The sequence below is a fragment of the Ranitomeya variabilis genome, chromosome 2, assembly GCF_051348905.1.
Source record: "Ranitomeya variabilis isolate aRanVar5 chromosome 2, aRanVar5.hap1, whole genome shotgun sequence".
In the NCBI taxonomy this organism is placed as follows: Eukaryota; Metazoa; Chordata; class Amphibia; order Anura; family Dendrobatidae; genus Ranitomeya; species Ranitomeya variabilis.
Window position 1 is genome coordinate 161,990,118 of NC_135233.1, and position 25,233 is coordinate 162,015,350.

The 25,233-nt window shown below is 42.0% G+C and overlaps 1 protein-coding gene across 2 annotated transcripts in view; it reads left to right on the top strand.

Annotated features, from left to right (window-relative positions):
- The window catches only part of WTAP (WT1 associated protein), a 136,481-nt gene that overhangs the window by 78,868 nt on the left and 32,380 nt on the right, over positions 1–25,233 (top strand). Inside the window, exons 4-6 of one of the 2 annotated variants that reach the window (XR_013221080.1) lie at positions 983–1,041; positions 8,499–8,626; positions 20,874–21,624. Coding sequence is in view for 1 of the 2 variants with exons in the window: in XM_077283115.1 (XP_077139230.1) it covers positions 983–1,041; positions 8,499–8,626; positions 20,874–21,052 (366 nt within the window). In the remaining variant the exon portion in view is untranslated. The remainder of the gene's footprint in view (positions 1–982; positions 1,042–8,498; positions 8,627–20,873; positions 21,625–25,233) is intronic. The other variant, XM_077283115.1, reaches the window with a different exon arrangement.

Here is a 25,233-nt window from a genome sequence, read left to right on the forward strand (position 1 = left end):
GCATAACAAGAAAAAAAAGAGAGCCAGAATTACTCCGATGAGTGTTTCGCTTTGCTTTTTTTCTTGCTTCTTTCTACCAGAAGAAGCAAGGTGGAACGCTCATCGGGGTGGAGGGACGAAGCACTTGGATCTTTAGTGGCAGTAATCAATTCAAAGGTAATAGCTCTTACTTTTTCTTAGTATTCACAAACAGCCACCCTTTATTGCATTAGGTAAACTAACTGGTTATTGGATTAAGACACTGGTAATGTATGTTGCATAATCCCTCGTCTACTGCATTATATACTATTATCAGGCTTGCTGTCTGGGTCCCCTCTAAGGCCGTTCAAAACAGCTGATATGTGCCGGAGAAAATGTGGGCTCAGCGCCGGAGTCCGACATCGGCGTACATTTACACCCGATGCCAGAAAGGGGTTAAGTAAGTTTCTTACTGCCAAGAGAGCAGGCTTTGCCTGCGGGGAAAAGCACATCAAAAATGCAACATGTGAACATAGCCTTAGGCTATGTGCACACGATGCGGATCCGCAGCGTTTTTTTCCGCACAGAAACGCTGCAGGTCTGCACTGTGATTTACAGTACAATGTTCTTCAATGGGAAAAAGAAAAGCTGTGCAGATGGTGCGGAAAAATCAGTGCGGAATTGCTGCAGATTTCAAAGAAAATCCGCATCAATTAAGCATATAAAACGCACAAAATCCGCATAAAAACCGCGGCAAATCCGTGATTGCGGATTCTGCCAGGAGATGCAGATCTTGTGCAGAAAATTCTGCACCTCTTTTCCTACGTGTGCACATAGCCTTAGTGTGACACCTTTTTGTATACTCTAATAAATATTGCTATATTATTTTATTGATTTTTCTAGTGTTCACTTCCTTTGTCTCTGGATTTAATGTATTCTCAGGCTGTTTTAATATGCAGAAATAAGACTAGTGCGAGGGTAGATGTGTTTTTGCAATTTTGTAAAACTTTTTATCCTGTTTTAGGTGGAAGCAATATGAAGCTTATGTTCAAGCTCTCGAAAGCAAATACAGTGATCTGAATTGTAAGTCTGTGTAAAATTATTAAAATCCTTTTTTTCTTTCAATTATTCCTACACTGTAAATGTTAGCATTTTTCATGTTTGAAAATGAGTTGGTTTTTTTTGTCACCTGAAGAAGACAGCGATTGGCTGTTGAAACGCGTTGATTAACAATTTTAAATCCCTAACCTGTGCTCCGGTGTCCTCTGTCATCAGCGCTCCATCCAGACCCCTTTTTTCAATTTGTTTTCTAATAAATGACCTGTGTTCACAATCTAATTTGTAATTGTTACTCAGTGGTGTTTCTTTGGCACAAGATTCCTTTGATGTATAGAAAAATAAGGCTAAAAGCCACAGCCAGCTCACCGACAGACCAAAGGAGCACGGAGATTTCATCCAGACCAAGACGTGCAGCAATGGAAGATGAGGAAAAGATGTGTACTCCTGCTTCTTAAAATCTTGTATTTCTTTATTGGTGCATATAAATATAGCGTGATTAAAATCCTTGCTCAAAGGTGGATGCAGTCATGAGGATAGACAACGCGTTTCGATCTATGCGATCTTAATCATGTCTCATGACAAGGCTAAGAATTCCTTTGATGTGTCTTGCCCCATAAACAAAAATTTTAATATGCCTTTTTAATTGAGACTACTATACCCATTTGCTCCTGTTAATTGTGTGAGGGCACGAGACTTGAAGAGCATAGGCGTATAGGGACGATGTCTGACTCCTATTCTGGAGCCCAATTGTGAACTGTGCATGCTTTTGCTATGACATGCACAATTCACAGCATTTCCAATACTAGGGGCCAGCCCATTACAATGTATGTGGAGCCCATCCACAGTTCATCTATGCTGCAGCTGTGCCACATCCTCACAGCAGCTTCTTGGCAACGCAGCAGTGTTGTGCTGTATGGTGGTGATGAGAGCTGGCACCGGGGCCTAGAGCTAGTAAACAGATTTGCTCTTACATAGAAGAGGGCTGTGGCAGTCGTAGAAGGAGATGTCCTTCCAGATTTACAGCAGTCATTATACAGGTTGCTCTACTGGTATGATATGAAGACTGATTGTGAAAATATGAAAAAAATCAATACTTTTTTTCACTTTGTAAAAAAAAAAAAAAAACCCCATTAGAATAACAGCTTAAGGGGGTTGTCCACTACTCAGACAACCCCTTCTCAATCACTGTTTCTACCAAGTAAAATAATATTTATACTTGCCTCTGATGCCAGTTCGCTTTTATGGGAGATACAAAAATAGCTACTTCTCGATTTCTTTACTTGGGTGCTGCAACATTATTAGGCTAAGTTCACACTAAGATTTTCTCCTTCATTTTTTAAAGGTTTTTTTTAATGTTAATTTTCAGCTGCTTTTCACAGTCCCAGCAAAGCCTTTGAGATTTCAGAAATCTCAAGCACACATTTTTGTGTTTTTTGTCATCAGTATTTTGTGCCTTGCATTTTTTTTTGGACATAAAGCCTGTCACTTCTTTCAGCGGTTTTCACAAATTGAAAGCAATGGGTGTTGGAAAAAATGCTGACAAAATTAAAAAAGCAAGCACAGCAGTATATGAAACCCATTTATTTTTGTGATTTTTTTTTTTTTTTCAGGTTTATTATCTTGTCTTGGTGACCTGAGATGGCATTTTGAATTAGTATTGTCTAAATTAATGATGTGTAAAAATTAAACATTGGCTATCAAAGGTGTGCAACTGAACAATGCCTGTAACTGACCAAGGTGTAATGGTGCACAGTGTGTAAGCAACTCAATGGCAGACCAAAGTGTGAAAGTAAACAGTGCCCTACAAACACAATGCACTGCCAGTGTCTTGTGTAAATTATTCCAGACCAATTCACCTCCCTCAGCTCTTACATTTGTATGTGTATTTTTTCATGTACATATGTCTTGTATTGGTGACCTGTGTTCATGCTTCTACGGTGGAAGCAAAGCTGATCTTTCAGATCCTGAAAAATGCACCAAAAACCTGTGTTTTTGACTTTGCATCTTTTCTGCCAAGAGTGCAGGTTTTGGTGCAGAAAAAAGCAGCAAAAACGCTTAGTGTGAACTTAGCCTTTGGTGGGTAAAGGTACCGTCACACTAGGCGATATCGCCAGCGATCCGTGACGTTGCAGCGACCTGGATAGCGATATCGCTGTATTTGACACGCAGCAGCGATCTGGATCCCGCTGTGAAATTGCTGGTCGCTGCTAGAAGGTCTGCACTTTATTTGGTCGCTAGGTCGCCGTGTATCGCCGTGTTTGACAGCAAAAGCAAGGATACCAGCGATATTTTACACTGGTAACCAGGGTAAACATCGGGTTACTAAGCGCAGGGCCGCGCTTAGTAACCCGATGTTTACCCTGGTTACCAGCGTAAAAGTTAAAAAAACAAACAGCACGTACTCACCAGCGCGTCCCCCAGCCTCTGCTTCCTGACACTGACTGAGCGCCGGCCCTAAACTGAAAGTGAAAGCACAGCGGTGACGTCACCGCTGTGCTGTTAGGGCCGGAGCTCAGTCAGTGTCAGGAAGCAGAGGCTGGGGGACGCGCAGGTGAGTATGTGCTGTTTGTTTTTTTAACTTTTACGCTGGTAACCAGGGTAAACATCGGGTTACTAAGCGCGGCCCTGCGCTTAGCAACCCGATGCTTACCCTGGTTACCCGGGGACCTCGGCATCGTTGGTCGCTGGAGAGCGGTCTGTGTGACAGCTCTCCAGCGACCAAACAGCGACGCTGCAGCGATCGGCATCGCTGTCGCTATCGCTGCAGCGTCGCTTAATGTGACGGTACCTTTAGGGGACTCCTTTTGTCTGCACAGTTAGAGGGAACCTGCTATCTGATTTATGTTGGCCAATCTCCTCGTCTGCCAGGACTTTGTTTTATTTGTGCATATAATGGAAGAACCTGTCGTTCAAGGGTATTAAATGTAGAGAAGCCCCTGAGGACCTGTCTCAGACTCGTTCTTTGAGATATAATTCAAAAAAGTCCATAAATTACCAAGCTGGCACTTCAGATAAATATGCAACAACAACAACCACCAAGATCATCAAAATTAGCTGGTCAGAGGAAGAGATCCAAACTATGCTTAAACCTAGAAAGCTTTATTATCAACATATAAACTAATAATGAAAAGGCTTAAGACAATTGAACACAAGAAAGTGTACTCTGTAGGGGGAACTCCAGTGCTATCCTGATCAATGAATAAAGTGATACGAATATTACAAATATACTATCAGTAACCCAGTCATATATCAGAAATCACATGCTCTGTTATCAAATACCAAATGCCAAATCAATCAAATAAGTACTAGACTATAAGGAACACATAATGAGGACACTGGGGCCACAAGTGGAGCAGGATAGGCTGGACGTTCCCCCTCACCCCAACGCTCGTTTCGCCCTTAGCATCTTACGGGAAGATGAACACTTGTGGCCCCAGTTTTATGAGCTAATATGACCCACATACTTTGCAATTCGGCATTCACTTTTACATTATAATAGGCACGTACCTTGTACACCTGTTACTAGTGAGCCACCTTTCCTTTGTATGTTCCATTCTTTACAGTACCCATATCCTCATTGTGTTCCTTTTAGTCTTTTATTTATTTGATTTATGTCACTTTGTATTTGATAACATAACAGCATGTGATTTTTAATTAAAGACTGGGTTACTGATAGTATATTTGTAATATTCTTAGCACTTTATTCATTGATCAGGATAGCACTGGAGTTCCCAATACAGGGTACACCATGTGTTCAATTGTCTTAAGCCTTTTCATTGAGTTTTTATATGTTGATGATAAAGCGTTCTAGTTTTAAGCATAGGTTGAGCGCTGAGTTTACTGATTGGTTGCAGCGCTATCAATCACCACTGCATCCTATACACAATTACCAGAGCAATGCTTGAAAGACAGTGCTGGGCAACGTAAATAAAGTGCAAAAGATTTCTTTAATCCCTTCACGATTTTTTTCTTTTAGTGAGTTTTCGTTTTTTTGCTTTCCTTCTTCCTAGAGCCATTTTTTTTATTTATTATTATTTTTCTATTACTTTGGCCACGCGAGGGCTTGTTTTTTGTAGGACTATTTGTGGCAAAAAAAAGTGCAATTCCACGATAATGTATTATTTTACCATGTTCATGAAATGCTTAAACTGACCTGCCATCTCCTGGTCATTACAAGGTTGCATATAACAAACATGTACAGGTTCTTTATTTGCGTGATGAAAAAAAAATCCCACGTTTTGTTTAAAAAAAAATTGCTATTTTCCAAGGCGGGCTGGGTGAGAGCTTATTTTCTCTTTTTACTCGCTTCAGTAGTCTCCTTAGGACTCGAAGATGCGATTGCATGTGCTATAGCAGCACTTCAGCCACAGGCCGGCATCCATTGGAGATCTACAATGACAAGCACTGGGGTCTTCTGCAGACCCCCAGTTGTCATGCCAACCCATTGGCGGCACCAGCCACTAGCTGTCACTATATCAATGGTCATAATTGCATTTTATTTATTTTTTTACCGTAATTTTCCCTTTTTTGTGCTATTAATTGAAGTTTTTGGTGCCAAATTCTTCAAAATGGTGTATGCAATTAATGCAAAGTTAAAAAATTGTGTTTTTTTTCTGCATTTAAGCTTGTTTTTGCAACTTTTGCCAAAAGTCACACGTTCCTCAAAATGGTTCATGAATTGCACAAAATGCTAGCGTAATCAAAAATATATGGGGGAACTGCAGTGAAGTTGCACCTAAATTTGTCTAAATGGATGAATTGGGGTGAAAATATGGCATTGCTAAATACAGCACACAAGGGGGGGGAAATGTGAGCAAAAAGAAAAAAGGAACAATTGGATGCAAAAATAAACCTCACAATACCCACATCTCGATGAAAAAAGGCACAAAACGCAATGATCAGTCACTTATGTTAAATACTGTAGCATTCTTCTATTCTGCTATACTGAGCCATGACAATTGGCCCAATCCTATTGTCATCCACCAGGTTTTACAGAATCCACAATGCATCCTAGTAGTTAAGTCTTGGGGAAGATGCGCTTTTTGGAAAACTGTGGCCAGAAAATGTAGGAACTGAGCCCACCTCTTTCTTGGCAGATAATGGCTGTATTATTCAGCCATCATCTGCCTCTTAATATTCACACGTGTAGCTGAGCTCCGCACACTGCTGTTAATCTGTTGGATTCCGCCATTCTGTGACGGAGCAATATATAGTGCATGTCCGGAGGGTATCGCTGTTCCAACTGTCCATCAGCACCATTATGGTGCACTGATGCGTTATCATGACTGCTGGGGGTCTAATGAAAACCCCGATGGCTGTCACGACATTATTTCCATGAAGGGCGTCCTGTAGCTGGCGTTAATTGGAGACCGTGATTTTTTGTTGTATACAACAAATACTACAATATAGCATAAGCACTCGAACTGTTCCAAGTCCCTTAAGGGGACTAACAAATACAATAAAAAGAAAATGTAAATATGGGGAAAAAAAAGTTCAAATCATCCTTTTTTCCCCATTAAAAATTAAGAAATATACCGTATATTAAAAAAATACACTATTTTGCTTTGTTCGTAAAAGTCTGATTTTATAAAAATGTAAAATTGGTAAATCTAATATGTAAACTGCTTCATGAGAAAAATTCCAAACCCCAGAATTGTGGCTTTTCAGCTGAGACACTGCAAAGTAATAAGATACAATTAAAATACTATCTACCTCCAAAACGAGATAAGTAAAAAGCATTGGCTCAGGGCGCAAAAAATAAGCTTCATCGACAGAAAAGTAGTGATGAGCGAATATACTTGTTACTCGAGATTTCCCGAGCATGCTCGGGGGTCCTCTGAGTATTTTTTAGTGCTCGGAGCATCTGTTAGCCAGCAAAAGTACATGTGGGGGTTACCTGGTTGCTAGGGAATCCCCACATGTACTTGGGGCTTGGTACATGGCTAACAGATGTACGGTAAATCATTCAGCTGCGGCAAGAAAAACTAAATCTCCAAGCACTAAAAAATACTCTTGAGGACCCCTGAGCGTGCTCTGGAAATCTCAAGTAACGAGTATATTCGATCTTCACTACTGAAAAGTAAAAATGTTACGACTCTCGGAGAAAAAGCGACACAAGCAAAAGCATTTATTTTTAAGCAACAAACGTAGGTTGCTGTAATCGTATTAATCTGTAAAATACTGGTGCCAGATTTTTATTTTTTTTCACTGTAAATAAAAAAAAAAATGGCAAAATTACACTCCTTTTTTTTTTTTGGGCCACTTTTTTTTAATCCCCCTACTTACCAGTACATCACATGATACAATGGATGGTGTCACTCAAAAGTACAAGTGTCTAACCACAAAAAAAAGCCTCTATACAGCTATGTCCATGGGAAAAGTTAAAAAGGATATGGATCTTGGAAAGTGGGGAGGAAAAACGAAAGTGCAAAAATGGAATATACCCCAGTTATGATACGGTTAAAATATATTACATTTGAGTCGTGCAGTCAAAAGTTTACTGTCAAAGCATGTGATGAGCAAACGTGATTGGATACGGTGTTATCTGAGCATGCTCTGGTGCTAACCAAGTGTCTTCGGCGTGCTTGAATAATGTGTTCAAGCCCCAGTGTCTGTTCGATTGCCACAGCACAATCAGGGATTGCCTAACAAACAGATAATCCCTGCCTGTGTCGCAGTTGTCGAACAGCCACGAGACATGCAGCCACGGGGACTCGAACATATTTTTCGAGCACGTTGAAGAAGTTGAACACCTTAACCGATCACCTTTGCTCTTCACTAATGTTTATGCAAAAAAAAAGTCACAACTGATCTGTCTGTCTTTATTTATCCTTGTTATGGCTAGTTTAGTTTCCTAGAAGGAATAATTTGCATGCGCTTTTACGCCCGTCTTGTGGATAAAGGTCCAGGCCTGCCTGCTAGCTTAAAGGGAACCTGTCACCCCCAAAATGGAAGATGAGCTGCTAAGCCCACCGGCATCAGGGGCTTATCTACAGCATTCTGTAATGCTGTAGATAAGCCCCCGATGTATCCTGAAAGATGAGAAAAAGAGGTTAGATTTATAGTCATCCAGGGGTGGTCCCGATTCTGTTCTGGTCAGATGGGAGGCCCCGGACAGGACCGTGACACCCATCGGACCAGAATAGAACCGGGACCGCCCCTGGGTGAGTATAATCTAACCTCTTTTTCTCCTCTTTCAGGATACATCGGGGGCTTATCTACAGTATTACAGAATCCCGTAGATAAGCCCCTGATGCCGGTGGGCTTAGCTCATCTTCGATTTTTGGGGTGACAGGTTCCCTTTAACCTTTTAGTAATATTAAAACACGTTTGAAAAAAATCATTGTATTGCTCCAATGCATCAACTATAATATATTTGAGCATCAATTGGCTTTCCACAAATTGCTAAATTATTTTATATTTTAACTTAAAAAAAAAAAAATGTTAAAAAGTCTTATGTTTTTTTTAACTTGTGTCTGCAGCTAATGATGTAACTGGACTTAGAGAATCTGAAGAAAAGCTTAAACAGCAACAGCAAGAGTCTGCCCGAAGAGAGAATATATTAGTCATGAGATTGGCTACTAAGGAGCAGGAGATGCAGGAATGCACGGTTAGTTCCAAATGTATTTCCATACAACTACCACAGTATTTCTTTTATTGTTTTTACCAAATTGTTGAAAAAGAAACTTTATTTTAGGAAACTGTACTGTGATTTATTTATATTGTGTTTCTGATACTGCAGGTCCGTACCATTCACAATATGTATTTCTTCTATAATACTAGGTACAGTCCCATGGACAGTTGTTACTTTTCTGGAGCAAGATTAGCAGTGGTATTCAATACCTTTCAATCCATTTTACAATGTGAATTGGTGTGAAACAAAGCTTTTCTTAAATGCACCTAAAATAAACACAGGGAAAAATTACACCTAAATTTGTGTTTTACTAGATGAGTAATATTGTTGGGAAAAAAAAAAATGTTTATGGACTTTAACCCCTTCCCGACCTGTGACGCCACATAGGCGTCATGAAAGTCGGTGCCAATCCGACCTGTGACGCCAATGTGGCGTCATGGAGGGATCGCGTCCCTGCAGATCAGGTGAAAGGGTTAACTCCAATTTCACCCGATCTGCAGGGACAGGGGGAGTGGTACTTCAGCCCAGGGGGGTCTTCTTCATTGGCGCCGCCATCTTCCAAAATGGCGGGCGCATACGCAGTGCGCCCGCCGAATCGGCCGGCAGATTCGGTCCAGGTACATTTTGATCACTGTGATAGGTTTTATCACCGTGATCAAAATAAAAAAAATAGTAAATTAACCCCCCCTTTATCACCCCCATAGGTAGGGACAATAATAAAAATAAAGAAAAAAAAATATATTTTTTTTCTTCCCCCCCACTAAGGTTAGGGCTAGGGTTAAAGTTAGAATTAGGGTTAGAACTAGAGTTAGGGTTAGATTAGGCTATGTGCACACATGGTGCGGATTTGGCTGCGGATCCGCAGCGGATTGGCCGCTGCGGATTCGTAGCAGTTTTCCATCAGGTTTACAGTACCATGTAAACCTATTGAAAACCAAATCCGCTGTGTCCATGGTGCGGAAAATACCACGCGGAAACGCTGTGTTGTATTTTCCGCAGCATGTCAATTCTTTGTGCGGATTCCGTTTTACACCTGCTCCTCAATAGGAATCCGCAGGTGAAATCCGCACAAAAAACACTGGAAATGCGCAGGTAAAACGCAGTGCCTTTTACCTGTGGATTTTTCAAAAATGGTGAGGAAATCTCACACGAATCCGCAATGTGGGCACATAGCCTTAGGGTTAGGGTTGGAATTAGGGCTAGGGTTGGAAATAGGGTTAAGATTAGGCTTGTGGTTAGGGTTATGGTTAGGGTTAGGGGTGTGTTGGGTTAGGGTTGTGGTTAGGGGTGTGTTGGGGTTAGGGTTATATCTAGAGTTGGGATTAGGGTTTGGGGTGTGTTGGGGTTAGTTTTGGAGTTAGAATTGAGGGGTTTCCACTGTTTAGGCACATCAGGGGTCTCCAAACGCAACATGGCGCCACCATTGATTCCAGCCAATCTTGCGTTCAAAAAGTCAAATGGTGCTCCCTCCCTTCCGAGCCCCGACGTGCGCCCAAACAGTGGTTTACCCCACATATGGGGTACCAGCATACTCAGGACAAACTGGGCAACAACTATTGGGGTCCAATTTCTCCTGTTACTCTTGCGAAAATAAAAAATTGCTTGCTAAAACATAATTTTAGAGGAATGAAAAATTATTTTTTATTTTCACGGCTCTGCGTTATAAACTTCTGTGAAGCATTTGGGGGTTCAAAGTGCTCACCACACATCTAGATAAGTTCCTTGGGGGGTCTAGTTTCCAAAATGGGGTCACTTGTAGGGGTTTCGACTCTTCAGGCACATCAGGGGCTCTGCAAATGCAACGTGACACCCGCAGACCATTCCATCAAAATCTGCATTTCAAAACGTCACTGCTTCCCTTCCGAGCCCCGACGTGTGCCCATTCAGTGGTTTACCCCACATATGGGGTACCAGCATACTCAGGACAAACTGGGCAACAACTATTGGGGTCCAATTTCTCCTGTTACCCTTGCGAAAATAATAAATTGCTTGCTAAAACATAATTTTTGAGGAATTAAATTTTTTTTTTTTAATTTTCACGGCTCTGCGTTGTAAACTTCTATGAAGCACTTGGGGGTTCAAAGTGCTCACCACACATCTAGATAAGTTTCCTTGGGGGTCTAGTTTCCAAAATGGGGTCACTTGTGGGGGAGCTCCAATGTTTAGGCACACGGGCTCTCCAAACGCGACATGGTGTCCGATAATGATTGGAGCTAATTATCCATTCAAAAAGCCAAATGGCGTGCCTTCCCTTCTGAGCCCTGCCGTGTGCCTAAACAGTGGTTTACCCCCACACATGGGGTATCAGCGTACTCAGGAGAAACTGGACAACAACTTTTGGGGTCCAATTTCTCCTTTTACCCTTGGGAAAATAAAAAAAATTGTGGGCTAAAAAATCATTTTTGAGGAAAGAATTTTTTTTTATATATTTTCACGGCTCTGCGTTATAAATTTCTGTGAAGCACCTGGGGGTTTAAAGTGCTCACTATGCTTCTAGATAAGTTCCTGGGGGGGGGGTCTAGTTTCCAAAATGGTGTAACTTGTGGGGGAGCTCCAATGTTTAGGCACACGGGGGCTCTCCAAACGCGACATGGTGTCCGCTAAAGATTGGAGCCAATTTTTCATTCAAAAAGTCAAATGGCGCTCCTTCCTTTCCGAGCCCTGCCGTGCGCCCAAACAGTGGTTTACCCCCACATATGAGGTATCAGCGTACTCAGAACAAATTGGACAACAACGTTCGTGGTCCAGTTTCTCCTTTTACCCTTGGGAAAATAAAAAAAATTGTTGCTAAAAAATCATTTTTGTGACTAAAAAGTTAAATGTTCATTTTTTTCTTCCTTGTTGCTTCTGCTGCTGTGAAACACCTGAAGGGTTAATAAACTTCTTGAATGTGGTTTTGAGCACCTTGAGGGGTGCAGTTTTTAGAATGGTGTCACTTTTGGGTATTTTCAGCCATATAGACCCCTCAAACTGACTTCAAATGTGAGGTGGTCCCTAAAAAAAAAATGGTTTTGTAAATTTTGTTGTAAAAATGAGAAATCGCTGGTCAAATTTTAACCCTTATAACTTCCTAGCAAAAAAAAATTGTTTCCAAAATTGTGCTGATGTAAAGTAGACATGTGGGAAATGTTATTTATTAACTATTTTGTGTCACATAACTCTCAAAATGTGAAAATTGCGAAATTTTCAATTTTTTTTCCAAATTTCCGTTTTTTTCATAAATAAACTCAGAAATTATCGACCTAAATGTACCACTAACATGAAGCCCAATATGTCACGAAAAAACAATCTCAGAACCACTAGGATCCGTTGAAGCGTTCCTGAGTTATTACCTCATAAAGGGACACTGGTCAGAATTGCAAAAAATGGCCAGGTCAAAATAGGCTGGGTCATGAAGGGGTTAAGGGGCAATCTGTCGCACCCCCTCCCCACCTCTGTCTGTTTATATGGTCATATTCCTTTCTTATAGAATGTCATCCAGACTTGTGCAATCTGTTGCTCCCTGACTAAAAAAAAAAAAAAGTCTTAATTATTATGGAAACTAGGTTTTTAAGTGTTCTTAAGGCTATGTGCACACGTTGCAGATTTCCTGCGGATCCGCAGCATTTTTTTCCCACACAGACGCTACAGATACGCAAGTGATTTACGGTACAATGTAAATCAGTGGAGAGAAAAAATGCTGCGCTAATGGTACGGAAAATTCCACACGGAAACCGCAGCGGATTAAATCAAGGACCATGTCAATTCTTTGTGTGGATCTGCAGCGTTTCTGCACCAATTCCATAATAGAAATCCGCAGGGGTAAAAACGCATGAAATCCGGACAGAATTTTCAGTAAATCCGCAACAAAAACGCACAAAATCTGCATAAAAAAGTGCAGATTTTGACCAGCATTTTCTGCCAAGAGATGCAGAATCCACCCAGGAAATTCCACAGGCGAATCCGCAATGTGTAAATTGAAAAAGAAATGTGGCACTCACCCCAAGGCACTGCTGAATTAGAAACCTTTATTCATCTTAAAATCAGACAAGCGTCATACGGAGAGGCGGCTGGGATAGAATCCGCAATGTGTGCACATACCCTAAGAGTATCCAAGCACTTCCCAAGCCTCTGCCTCCCCGCCTAGTCCAACCTTCTCTACTTGACTGTCAGCTACATGGCTTTGTAGCCAAGTAGTAAACTTTTTCCTGCAGTCATTCATGTAACGCTACGTTACTTTTGTTCCATTTTTAGGAACACACAAATGTAATTAAGGGGAACCTGTCACATTATTGCTGATAAAAAGCAGTCCGCATGAATCAGAGCCTGACCATAGGCAGAGATGATACTAATTTGACTATGGTCTGTCCTTATAGCGAGAGATCTGTCAATCACCTGCCATTTCACCCAGCAAGTCAGCCAGGGCGAAGCCATGCGAGTCTAGTCTCTGGCTATGGACCTGTGATAGATCTCTGAAGTAAATTTTCTCTGAAATGTCACAATAATTCAGAGAACAGTATGATCGCAACAGATAGGTTTCATAACTGATGGACACTGAAGCAGTAGGACCGCATTGGTTATTATTAGTCATGAGCAAACGTGCCCGGATAACGTTTTGTGCGAGTATCTTGGGCGTGCTCAAATAATATGTTTGCGTCCCTGCGGCTGCATGTGCTGCAGGAGTTAGACAGCTGGAACACATGCGGGGGGGGGGGGGGGGTTGCCTGTTCGTTAGGCTTCCTGGTTTTGCGCTGAGAAGTTCTCTGGGGGACGGAGTCAGTGCTGCATGTTAACACAGGAGAGTCTCTTATGCCATGCGGAATGTAGTTGTATATGTGGCATTGTGAGATGCAGGATAGAAAAACTTGTACAGATACCGTATTTTTCGGACTATAAGACGCATCGGACTATAAGGCGCACCCAGGTTTTAGAGGTGGAAAATAGGGAAAAAAATATTTGAAGCAAAAAAATGTGGTAAAATATTTAATAACATAAATAACATACTATTATATGTGGTGTTATTATATATAATAGTATGTTATTATGTTGGAAGCTGCGGGACCAGTGTGGTGTCTGTGAAGTACGATATGAAGACGCTGGAGGGTGAGTATAAGGGCTCATTTCCACATGCGAGGCACACGTCCGTATCTCGCATGTGGAAACCAAGCTCTGGCGCCGGCACTTTGGAGCGGAGCTGTGCAGCTCCATGTGTTCCTATGCGGCTGCACGCTCCGCTCTGGAGTGCCGGCTCCACAGCTTGGTTTCCACATGCGAGATACGGACGTGTGCCTCGCATGTGGAAATGAGCCCTAAGAATGGGTGCACAGGGCTTATAGTGAAAGCACCACTCCAGCACTGCAAAATAACACTGGAGTGCTGCTTTAAAATCTCATGGGAGAACTATAACTCCCAGCATGTCCTGCAGATCCTATGACATGCTGGGAGTTATAGTTCACCAAAGGAGTGGCAGAGTGCTTTATTGTGTCTTGTAAAGACTGACCTCTTAATTGTGGCAGCCAGCCACACTGTGGTGAGGTAAAAGCTGGAGCATCCCATGGCTGCACACACACAGAGCCCTCCCTGTTGTTGTTGCCTTTCCACAGCGCAGGACATAAGAGGAAGCTGCAGATTCTAGGTGGGAGTCTGAAGGACCTGTGATTATGTCAGAAGAGGGAGGGCTCTGAGCTGCCATCTGATGCTCCAGCCCGCCCACTTCTGACATCACACAGGTCCTCCTTGTGCACCAGACAGCTCAGCGTCCAGCACAGGCAGGTATGCAGCGATCTCCTGGCCCCTGCTGCTGCCTCCTCCTCCCCCGGACACACAGATTCTCCCCGGAATCAGTGCTGGGGAAACTGTGTGTCCCTGCTTAAGTGCAGCATTCATTTGCTGCTCCCGCTCACCTCAGCTGATCGGTGGGCGGGGAGCAGCTAATAAATATTCACTGCACTTAATCAGCGGGGCCATGTGCTTTCCCCAGCAGCTGATACCGGGCAGCAGGGACATCCTGAAGTGGGATAACAGTGCGATCCCACTCGCTGCTGCCCCCCTCCCCACATGCTATATCCGTACTATAAGACGCACCCACACTTTCCTCCCAAATTTGGAGGGAAAAAAGTGCATCTTATAGTCCGAAAAATACGGTAAATCCTAGTCTTCTCTATGGTTTGGCTGCTGCTGACTCTTTACTTGTTGTTAGAGACTCGGATTGACTCTCTACCAGCAGCTGTGTCCACCTTTTAGCAGGTTAACTTTTTAGAAGTGGCTATGTCCTCTATATTACATAATTGATTTATAACAGTATTCAGTATGAAGTGAAATTCACACTCCTTGTTAAAGGAAAGTATAAAAAAAAGTCTCCTGATTTACACTTCACGGATTCACTTCTCATTGGGATGCTTGGGTAAAGCAGTTTATTAATTTTATTGAGCAATTTGAGGAGATGGGTTAATTGTTTCTCCCAGTATGATTCCATCCTCATTCTGCAGATCTAAGCACAAGGCTCTATTAACCATTTAGATGCTGTGTAGAATCTGCTCTCCCCCCACCCCTGTGCAGGTGGTACATCCTAGAGAGGAGAATCTCACCAGATTCAGATTCTCATTCTCACTGACAAAGTGAGAATAAAACTTGTTTAGGGAAAAATCAACTGACTGCAGCTATGGATTTGAGTAGTGTGTTATAATTTCATCAACTCTCATTTTGTTTTTTTTTTGTAGGAACTGATTGGTACACTTTCATTTCATTTGTTCATAAAATGGAGCTGACAAAGTAAATGCCCCAAAGCCAGTGTGAATATTACCTTAGGGCTCATTCACACTTAAGTTTTTCACATACGTTCTTTGTTTTACTCATGGCACCCTTACCTGTAATAGTCTGTGGAGATGTTCATATGTCTGTATTTTTTTGCAACCCGAGTGGTCCGCTCAAAATCATGGAGACATGTCCGATTTTGATCGGAGTCCCAGATCTAACTCTCCAATACAAGTCTATGGGTCTGTGAAAAAAATGTACATTACTTGAATGCCATTTGTGTGCTGTTTTGCACAGTCTATTAGATTTGAGAGGCTTTCATCAATTAATTTATCCTTCCAAAAAATTTGAAATGCTGACCAAATGGGGATGGTAAAAATTGACACTGACCAATTTTTAATAAGACAGAGAAAAATCACTGATGTCTTAATGATTCCTTACTCTGCTGCACCATCTGAATATACCCAGGTTCTTGGTTTTCCTAAGTGGCAATAAAATGAGGAACACATGGCATAATGGCAAATGCACACACCAAATCTGTGGTTACAGATGCTTTGCAGCAATACATAGATCTAAAAGTGGAAACCCCGCGCACAATAGGGTGATACCGTACGGAGGGAGAGTAGGAGAGTGCTGGATACGCTCACCTAGTGGAGTGTGACAGGTACAACTACTATGTAGGCATGAAGAAAAACAGCTGCTGGTGGCTAAATCCTCCAGGAAATACTAGGTCCAGTTGGATGAACATGTAGGCGGCCTGCGCTGCTAGAGTAAATACATTTTTAAGAAATTATGATGAGAATAAGGTTTTTTATTTATATTGCATTTCAAAACTGTGCTGGTGTCTTTATCAAGTGGAAAACAATGTGCAAAACCTGACAACAGATGGGTATAAAGGACCCAAAATGGATGCCAATTACATGAACACACCCACAGGAACACTGAAACCATTGGGGAAATTAGGAGGGAGAGAGGTTCAACTGGCAATTTCAAATTGATTAAAGTTAGATAATAAATAAACTTATTAATGATAAAATGTAAATAGATGACAATGTTTAGGAGAAATGGTTGTGGAGTATAGGAGACATGGGATAAGAATCTGGGATGGGCCAGTGAAAAAAAGCCAGAAAGGGAATATTTAACAGAGGAGCCACTTAGGCAGATGGCGGAAAGCTGATACAGAAAAGGGAGCTATACATATAAGTTCTAAAATAGAAATGGCCTTATTCATCTGTTAGCACCTTGCATTTTTTTGCCATGTTTTTTTTTCTGCAGGCAAAGCCTGCTCAAAGCTGCTACAACAAAAAAAGCAGGTTTGCTGCATTTTGTTCTGCCTATTTGCTGCATTTTTTTTTTTGCTGCGTTTGGGTTGTCTATTGTGCATGCTGATAAAGTTCAATGCCGCAGAAAAATCATGATGCAACTTCTTTATAAAGTTTTTGCACCAAAAGTACAGCAAAACCCAATACCTGCCTTTTTGGCTGCTTTTTTGCACTTACCCATTTCTTTCTATTGGTGAATAAATGCTGAAAGAAGTGACATGCTCCAGTTTTCAAAACTCAGCAGATTCCCAAATGAGTCAGGAAAATAAAACCAATGTGAGCTCATGAGATTTCTCAAATCTCATAAGGTACCGTCACATTTAGCGACGCTGCAGCGATCAAGACAACGATGCCGATCTCTGCAGCGTCGCTGTTTCGTCGCTGTTTGGTCGCTGGAGAGCTGTCACACAGAGAGCTCTCCAGCGACCAACGATGCCGGTCCCCGGGTAACCAGGGTAAACATCGGGTTACCAGTGTAAATGTAAAAAAAAAAAAAAAAAAACCACTACATACTTACATTCCGGTGTCTGTGGCGTCCCCCGGCGTCCGCTTCCCTGCACTGTGTCAGTGCCGGCCGTAAAGCACAGCGGTGACGTCACCGCTGTGCTCTGCTTTACGGCTGGCCGGCGCTGACACAGTGCAGGACAGCAGAACGCCAGAGGACGCCACAAACACCGGAATGTAAGTATGTAGTGTTTGTTTTTTTTAACATTTACACTGGTAACCAGGGTAAACATCGGGTTACTAAGCACGGCCCTGTGCTTAGTAACCCGATGTTTACCCTGGTTACAAGTGAAGACATCACTGAATTGGCGTCACACACGCCGATTCAGCGATGTCTGCGGGAGATCCAGCGACGAAATAAAGTTCTGGACTTTCTGCTCCGACCAACGATGTCACAGCAGGATCCAGATCGCTGCTGCGTGTCAAACACAACGATATCGCTATCCAGGACGCTGCAACGTCACGGATCGATAGCGATATCGTTGTTAAGTTGGTCAGTGTGAAGGTACCTTTAAGCTACCGTCACATTAAGCGACGCTGCAGCGATAGCGACAACGATACCGATCGCTGCAGCGTCGCTGTGTGGTCGCTGGAGAGCTGTCACACAGACAGCTCTCCAGCGACCAACGATCCCGAAGTCCCCGGGTAACCAGGGTAAACATCGGGTTACTATGCGCAGGGCTGCACTTAGTAACCCGATGTTTACCCTGGTTACCAGTGTAAAAGTAAAAAAAAACAAACAGTACATACTTACATTCCGGTGTCTGCCGCGTCCCCCAGCGCTGTGCTTCTCTGCACTGTGTAAGCGCCAGCCGGAAAGCAGAGCGATGACATCACAGCTGTGCTTTGCTTTACGGCCAGCACTGACACATTCAGTGCAGCAGCGCGGACGCCGGGGGACATGACAGACATCAGAAGGTGAGTATGTAGTGGTTTTTTTTTTTACTTTTACAATGGTAACCAGGGTAAATATCGGGTTACTAAGCGCGGCCCTACGCTTTGTAACCCGATATTTACCCTGGTTACCATTGTAAAACATTGCTGGCATCGTTGCTTTTGCTGTCAAACACGACGATACACGCCGGTCTGACGACCAAATAAAGTTCTGGACTTTCAGCAACGACCAGCGATATCACAGCAGGATCCAGATCGCTGCTGCGTGTCAAACACAACAATATCGCTATCCAGGACGCTGCAACGTCACGGATCGCTATCGTTATCATGGCAAAGTCGTTTAGTGTGAAGGTACCTTTAGACTTTGCTAGTACTGTAAAACACAGCTTAATATTTTGCATAAAAAAACGCAACGTGTGAACATGGCCTCAAGGACAAAGTGTTGAAAAGAAAGTCGTAAAATGAGATGAGTGCAGAAGAAATGGGATTAGAACCCAGGATAAGCCTGTGAAAGAGAGCCAGAAGGAGGTCATTAAACAGAGGAGCCACCTAGGGAGATGTTACAGGCGTCATTATAAAGAAAAAAGGAAAACTAATACATAGAAATAATAGATGGAATTTGACAAAAAGTGTTGAAGAGAAAAGAGTGAAATGATAGGAGTACAGGAGAAAGGGGATTTGAATTCAGGATGAGCCTGTGAATAGGAGCCAGAAAGCTAATTTGTCAGGAGAGCAATCTGAGGAGATGGTGGTAAGTTGGGAAAGAGAAAAGGGGGATGACTATTGTGACACAAGGAATAGGTGGAGAACTACAGGCGAAATAGTGTGAGAGAGACTCGAGAAGATCTTCAGGACTTGGGTGAAGGTGCAGCGAGATGAGCTTGCATAGGAAACGAGTGCAATAAATATTAAAGGGAACTTGTGCTGTCCCCCCATGCCCTCCAACCCAACAGCATTCACCTATGTATGGTTACTTTCCCTGCTAACCAGCCCTGTATAACATAATTTAGTTACATAAATGCTTTAAGAGTATTTAAAATGTCCCTGTTTTCCATGCTAAAGAGTTTACTCGTCCATGGGGCGTTAATTTTCCCATACCAGTCAGCCCTTTTTCCATGTTATCACACCCCTGTAGACGTGATAACATGATTTGCACTAGCCGGCCTCATCAACAGCTCATGCAAATCTCACGCATATACCCGGCTACAGAGGCGCAGTAACACTGCTGAAATGAGCCGCACACATTCTCTAGATCTGCATGAGCTGGCAACGAGGCCGGCTTGTGCAAATTATCATAACAGGGGATTGATAACATGGAAAGATAACAGACTGGTATGGGGAAACTGACGCCCTCCTTAGCATAGGACATAGGGACATTATAAATACTTTTTCAAAGCATTTAGCTGAATTATGTTATACAGGGCTGGTTAGGCAGGGAGTGTGACCATACATAAATGAATGCTGCTGGGTCAGAGGGCATGGGGGACCGGACAGGTTCCTTTTAACCTGAGGTGCAGCAATACATGGAGGCCATACTGATCCCTAGTATACATCTACCATTAGCTGGTATGTGGCCCATTGGGGCTGGCTGTTCAGTCATTTGTTCTTTATACATTCCTTTGCAATGCAGTCTGGTTTCATAAATTAAAAAAAAAACACTTGCAGACTTGGGTGTATAGTAAAGGCCCCTCACACTGAGAGTAACATCATTGTGTTCAACACACAATTCAATCCCTGCTTTTTATTAGTGGACTTTTTAATGCTTTATCTCAGATTAGTAATCTTTTTCTAGCCTGAGGTTCCATGTTTTAAAGGGCTTGTTTTCTGTAAAGATAAAAATTGGAAAATGCAAAATAAGATTTGAGAGCGTGCTGGGAATAGCATAATTGCTTGTATATTGCATCCTCACTGTGCCAATAAAGTCAGGCAGATGCACTTGTGTATTATAGTGCAGCTAAGTGGGTTTTTTTCTTTTCCTTTGTATGGCTATACAAATCTATTCTTTTCATGCATTCTGATTGGGCCTGTTGGTGGATTTTGTTGCTGCACACACAAGATAGGGCTTGAGTCAATTGGATCTGTCCCCTCTTCTACATTCAGATTTTTCCATTTAACATTGTTTAAAAGAAGCTGCAGCTTCAACCTCATTTTACTCTTGTTGCTACTTTACTGTGAGTAAAGAGTTTTCTTTTTAACGTAAGGGCTGACAAAGTTTTGGAGTAACGGGGCCTTGCCATTTGCGATATTAAAAAGGGTTTACAAATTGACATTTACTACTGAGTTGTGCCAATATCTTCTAATAGTATCCAGTAATGAATGGTGCTGGTAAATTCCCCTATTTGTTTTCCATGCTTTCTTAATATGTAGTAAAGATTGCCTTCTCTGGTTTGGTAGATGTGATCTCATTTCTTGAGGTTTTCACGTAAACTTGCAGGCTAGCCCACTCTAGGAAGCCTTTGAGAGTTATAAAATTATTCCCATAGTAGCATTTTGTGTCAAATTGTTGCCTCATTTGTGGACATGCCCCAAGAACATTCAAGGACTTAAAAAGTTTCAAGTTTTGGCACACTAAAACAAAAATTGATTACATTTAGGTAAAAAAGAACACATTTTAACAAAAATATGGGCCTTCTCTCATGCAAGACTTTTGAAAATTAGAATTTTCCAACTGGTTATGAACCGATGTTTGTCTAATCCATGGTGGCACTTAGGTATGTTATCTCTCTTGCCTAATAAGCTGGTAATTGTTTTTTATTGGCTCTTTTATCCAGAACCAAATTCAGCATCTCAAGCAAGTCCAGCAGCCAAGTGTTGCCCAGCTGAGAACAACTATGGTTGACCCAGCCATCAACTTGTTTTTCCTCAAAATGAAAGGCGAACTGGAACAGACTAAAGACAAACTGGAACAAGCCCAAAATGAACTGAGTGCCTGGAAATTTACGCCTGATAGGTAAACAATCCACATACTCCCCAGTCAAGACTTCCCTGACAATCCCACTGCGAGAGTGCTATGGTGGGATGGCCAAGTACTCGTTTTGCACACCAAGACTCAGACTCTGTGAGCCAAAAAGCCTCTTTCTTACATTGTCCAGCTTGTAATGCTTAATGTAAAACTTGTCAGATGAACCTTGTATTTCAGCTTTTTATTTTCCTCCCTTCATTTGCTTCAGAGGCCTGAGAGCATCGGACTAATCCGAAGAAGAGGCCGCAACCAACAGTGTCCCCATTTTCTAGAACACTTAGACACTTGCAAAAATGGTTCTGATTGAAGAAAATTCAGGCAGAAAAAGAAGTGTGGCACATTGTGTCAGTGTCCATGTATGGAGGAGAGAACTTAGTTTTTCGTTTTGTTTTGTTTTTCTTTTGCCATAAAGCATGTATTTGAACATGTAAATTTCCCGGTAAAGGTGGAATGTTCATTGAGCCTAGTGACTTATAGACATTCTAAGTCCGCATATTCAAATAAGACTCTGGACTTCATGATTGTTCAATGAACTTCTGGGCCCAATGTCAAACCATAAGGTGATTTTTGTTTTTAAGGCGTTGTCGATAGCTTTTGACACTTTATCCTGACACCAGAGTAGTGTTTGCTTTTTAACAACCAGCTTTTTGTGCATGTATCAGAAGGTTGGCGTTTGTTTTAAGCACGCTTCTCTTTTGTATGGTATTACTTTTGGGATTCATTACATAGAGGTATTTTTATGCACTTCCACATGAAATGAGCTTGGTTTACAATTAATAATGTTACCAGACTGTTGTTGCTAGAGTTAGCAAGACTGTAGCAAAAAGAGTCAATTAGATCACCTGAAATATTAAGACATGCATTTCTGATATTATTAAGCTTGCTGGTATTACTATCATATGCACTTTCTTTACATGTTTTAATACTGCTCTTTGTATCTTGTGTGCTTTTTTTTTTTTTTTACTTCAGGTGCGGCCAAGAAAGACTATTGGCAAAAATGCACTGAGTTTGTTTGCCACTAAGGATTTGCATATTTAGACTTAATTTATTTTTTTCCCTTGGATGACACACACCTTTCTTTTCCAGCTTAAGAAATGTTTTAGTCATTTGATCATCTAATAATCAAATATTTTCTTTGTTATATTGTTTACTATTTATTTTTGGATGTGTTTTTTTTCTCTTTTATATGAAATAGCAGTTAAGTGACGTTTTTAAAAATGGACATAATATGCAAAAAACATGGTTTTTGTGTGTGAAACCTTGTTTTTGAGAATAGAGGGGTTTTTTTTTTTTTTTACAAAAACAGGTAAGTTCTGCTTTGCCACAAAGTGTCTGATCACTAATTTCTGTGTTCTCTTTATTTAAAGAGAAATCGTTGTTTTATTGCATAAATAAATAGCACACTTGAAAATAAGAAACTATCAGAGAAATCTGCTTCTTTTTCCACCAGGACTGAAAATTCTTGCTCAAAATTCTCAATTTCTGGGTCAAATCTGTATTCAGTGAAGACTGAGTATTAAATATTTAAGAATCTTATTAGTTGCATCTGTCTTCTATGTAGCTGGGAGAGGGTAATGTAGCAATCTGTCTCAAACGGATACAGATTTTACCCAGGAATTGTGAATCAGCGATTAGTCCTGGTGGAGAAAGAAGAATGCTTCTCTGATAAGATATATTACAAAGTTGCTTATTTTCCGGTGTACTATTGGTCTATGGAATAATAATTAAAATGAAAATGTAAGCTTGTACTATTGTGTTCTACTGAAATCTTGTATTCACCATAAAAGTACATATTCACACTGAAAAAAGTCTTAAATGTTGCAAGACTCTGCAGATTTTCATCATTTTTGTGCTCTTTTGCCCTGCTTGAAAGATTTGTGATTGAATGCAACCAGGACCTTTTAAATGACCCTTTTATTATCTGGTGTTTCAATGTATCTTAGTAGTTGGTCAAATCCTAGAGTTCATTATCTAGTCGCAGATTCTGTAAACCCTTATTAGCGGCATAGCTGCAGAAGTAAAGCGCCTCTGTGCAATGTACTGGTGTTTCGTACATTACATAGAGGATTGTGGGAGAAGTACCGTATTTTCCGGCGTATAAGACGACTTTTTAACCCCTAAAAATTGTCCCAAAAGTCGGGGGTCGTCTTATACACCGGGTACAGTGTGTGCAGGGAGCAATCCTGGATGTTCCCAGGGTCTGGAGGAGAGGAGACTCTCCTTCAGGCCCTGGGATCCATATTCATGTAAAAAATAAAGAATAAAAATATGGATATACTCACCCCTCCGACGAACCCTGGCTGTCACCGCTGCAAGCGTCTGCCTCTGTTCCTAAGAATGCAGAGAGTGAAGGACCTTCGATGACGTCGCGGTCAGGTGACCGGTCACCTGACCGCTCACATGACCGCGACGTCATCGAAGGTCCTTCACTCACTGCATTCTTAGGAACGGAGACAGACGCTTGCAGTGCTGACAGCCAGGGTTCGTCGGAGGGGTGAGTATATCCATATTTTTTATTTTTATTCTTTATTTTTTACATGAATATGGATCCCAGGGCCGGCCTGAAGGAGAGTCTCCTCTCCTCCAGACCCTGGGAACCACACGCCGTATAAGATGACCACCGTCTTATACGGCGGGCATATCCCAAATTCCATATTTTATATGGAAAAGTTGGGGGTCGTCTTATACGCCCAGTCGTCTTATACACCAGAAAATACGGTATGTATAAACTTTAGCGACTCCTCTGCATTTACATGCAGTAGCACACCGTTTCGTGTCGCGCCTCTATAAATCCCTGTTACTCTTTACAAATAGTAGGGCTGAATAAAGAGCGATTGTGGTGAGCTCGTTTGCTGCCTTCCACTAATTCTTGATCTCACACTTTTTTTTCAATAGTGCTGCAAATCGTGTGTAAATAATTCTAGTCTGAGGGTCTTGAGACATTAATTTGACACTTCCAAGTAAAAGTGGTTACTACCTATACTGGCTGTGCTTATGTGATTGGCACTTCTGTTTACCTTACAAATGTCACAGAACGATTGTGTCGCTTGTCTATGTAAGGTACTAACAAACAAATTTATTAAAATGGCACAAAATAATTAAATTGTGCAATTTTGGTCAATTACTTCCTTTCTGTGGCGACTTAGAAGCTCCTGTTTTTACATATATTCTTAGCAGCCTCCCTGAGAGGAAGGGGACTGCTCTCCTCATGACTAGATTGGAGCTATAAATGTGAGCCACCTGTATTATTTGTGTTCCTATTAGTCAATTGGCACAATTTGTTGCAGTGGGCAGAACCGCTAAGCTCAGCGTAGTTACTAGCAATCGAGTTCCCATTGCCATAAACTCCGGTGAATTGTTATTAAACCACAGCGAGGGTGGTAAGACAGGTGACTCCACAAACTTGTCTGACTCTTCCCCATAATTTATATATCAGGAATAGCGTAGGATAGATTTTCCCAAGTGCCTTCAGAGACACATCTTCCAAGCACTGTACCGCAGGACATCTTGTCCTCACCCTCTCTATCAGCTGTTGTACCACGCTGGAAGACTCCTCACGCTCCCAGCCCTTTAAGTGCTGGCACTCAGCCGCCAGGAAGTATATTTCAGGGTTAGGCAAAGCCAAACCTCCTTCATCCTTAGGTCTCTGAAGCGTCTCCAACCTAATATGGGGATGCTGTTTCCCCCACACCAAATTCCTAAATAAGGAGTTAATCAGCTTAAAGGGCCACTGTCACCCCCCTCCAGCCGTTATAAACTAAAAGAGCCACCTTGTGCAGCAGTAATGCTGCATTCTAACAAGGTGGCTCTTTTAGTTTTAGGTTCAAGTATACCCCAAATAAAGCGTTTTTATACTTAGCCACAATTCCTGTCTCTAGCCAGGTAGGCGGGTCCTCACTCCCCAGCTTGGCCAGCTCCTCTGCCGTCACTCACATCTTCCTGCACTTTCGGCGCCGCCCCCTCAGCGCTGTTATCGTTTCAAAACCGGCGCCTGCGCTGTGTACTGGTGTCCTGCACAGACGCAGTAAGCTCTGGCCGTCTGATGTCCCAGCCAGGCTTGCACACTGCACCTGCGCGGACATTGCGGCCAGCCACCTTTGGAATCCCCGCCCCGCACTGTGTTATGCATTATGCACAGGGCGGGGATTCCAAAGGTTCCACCTATACAG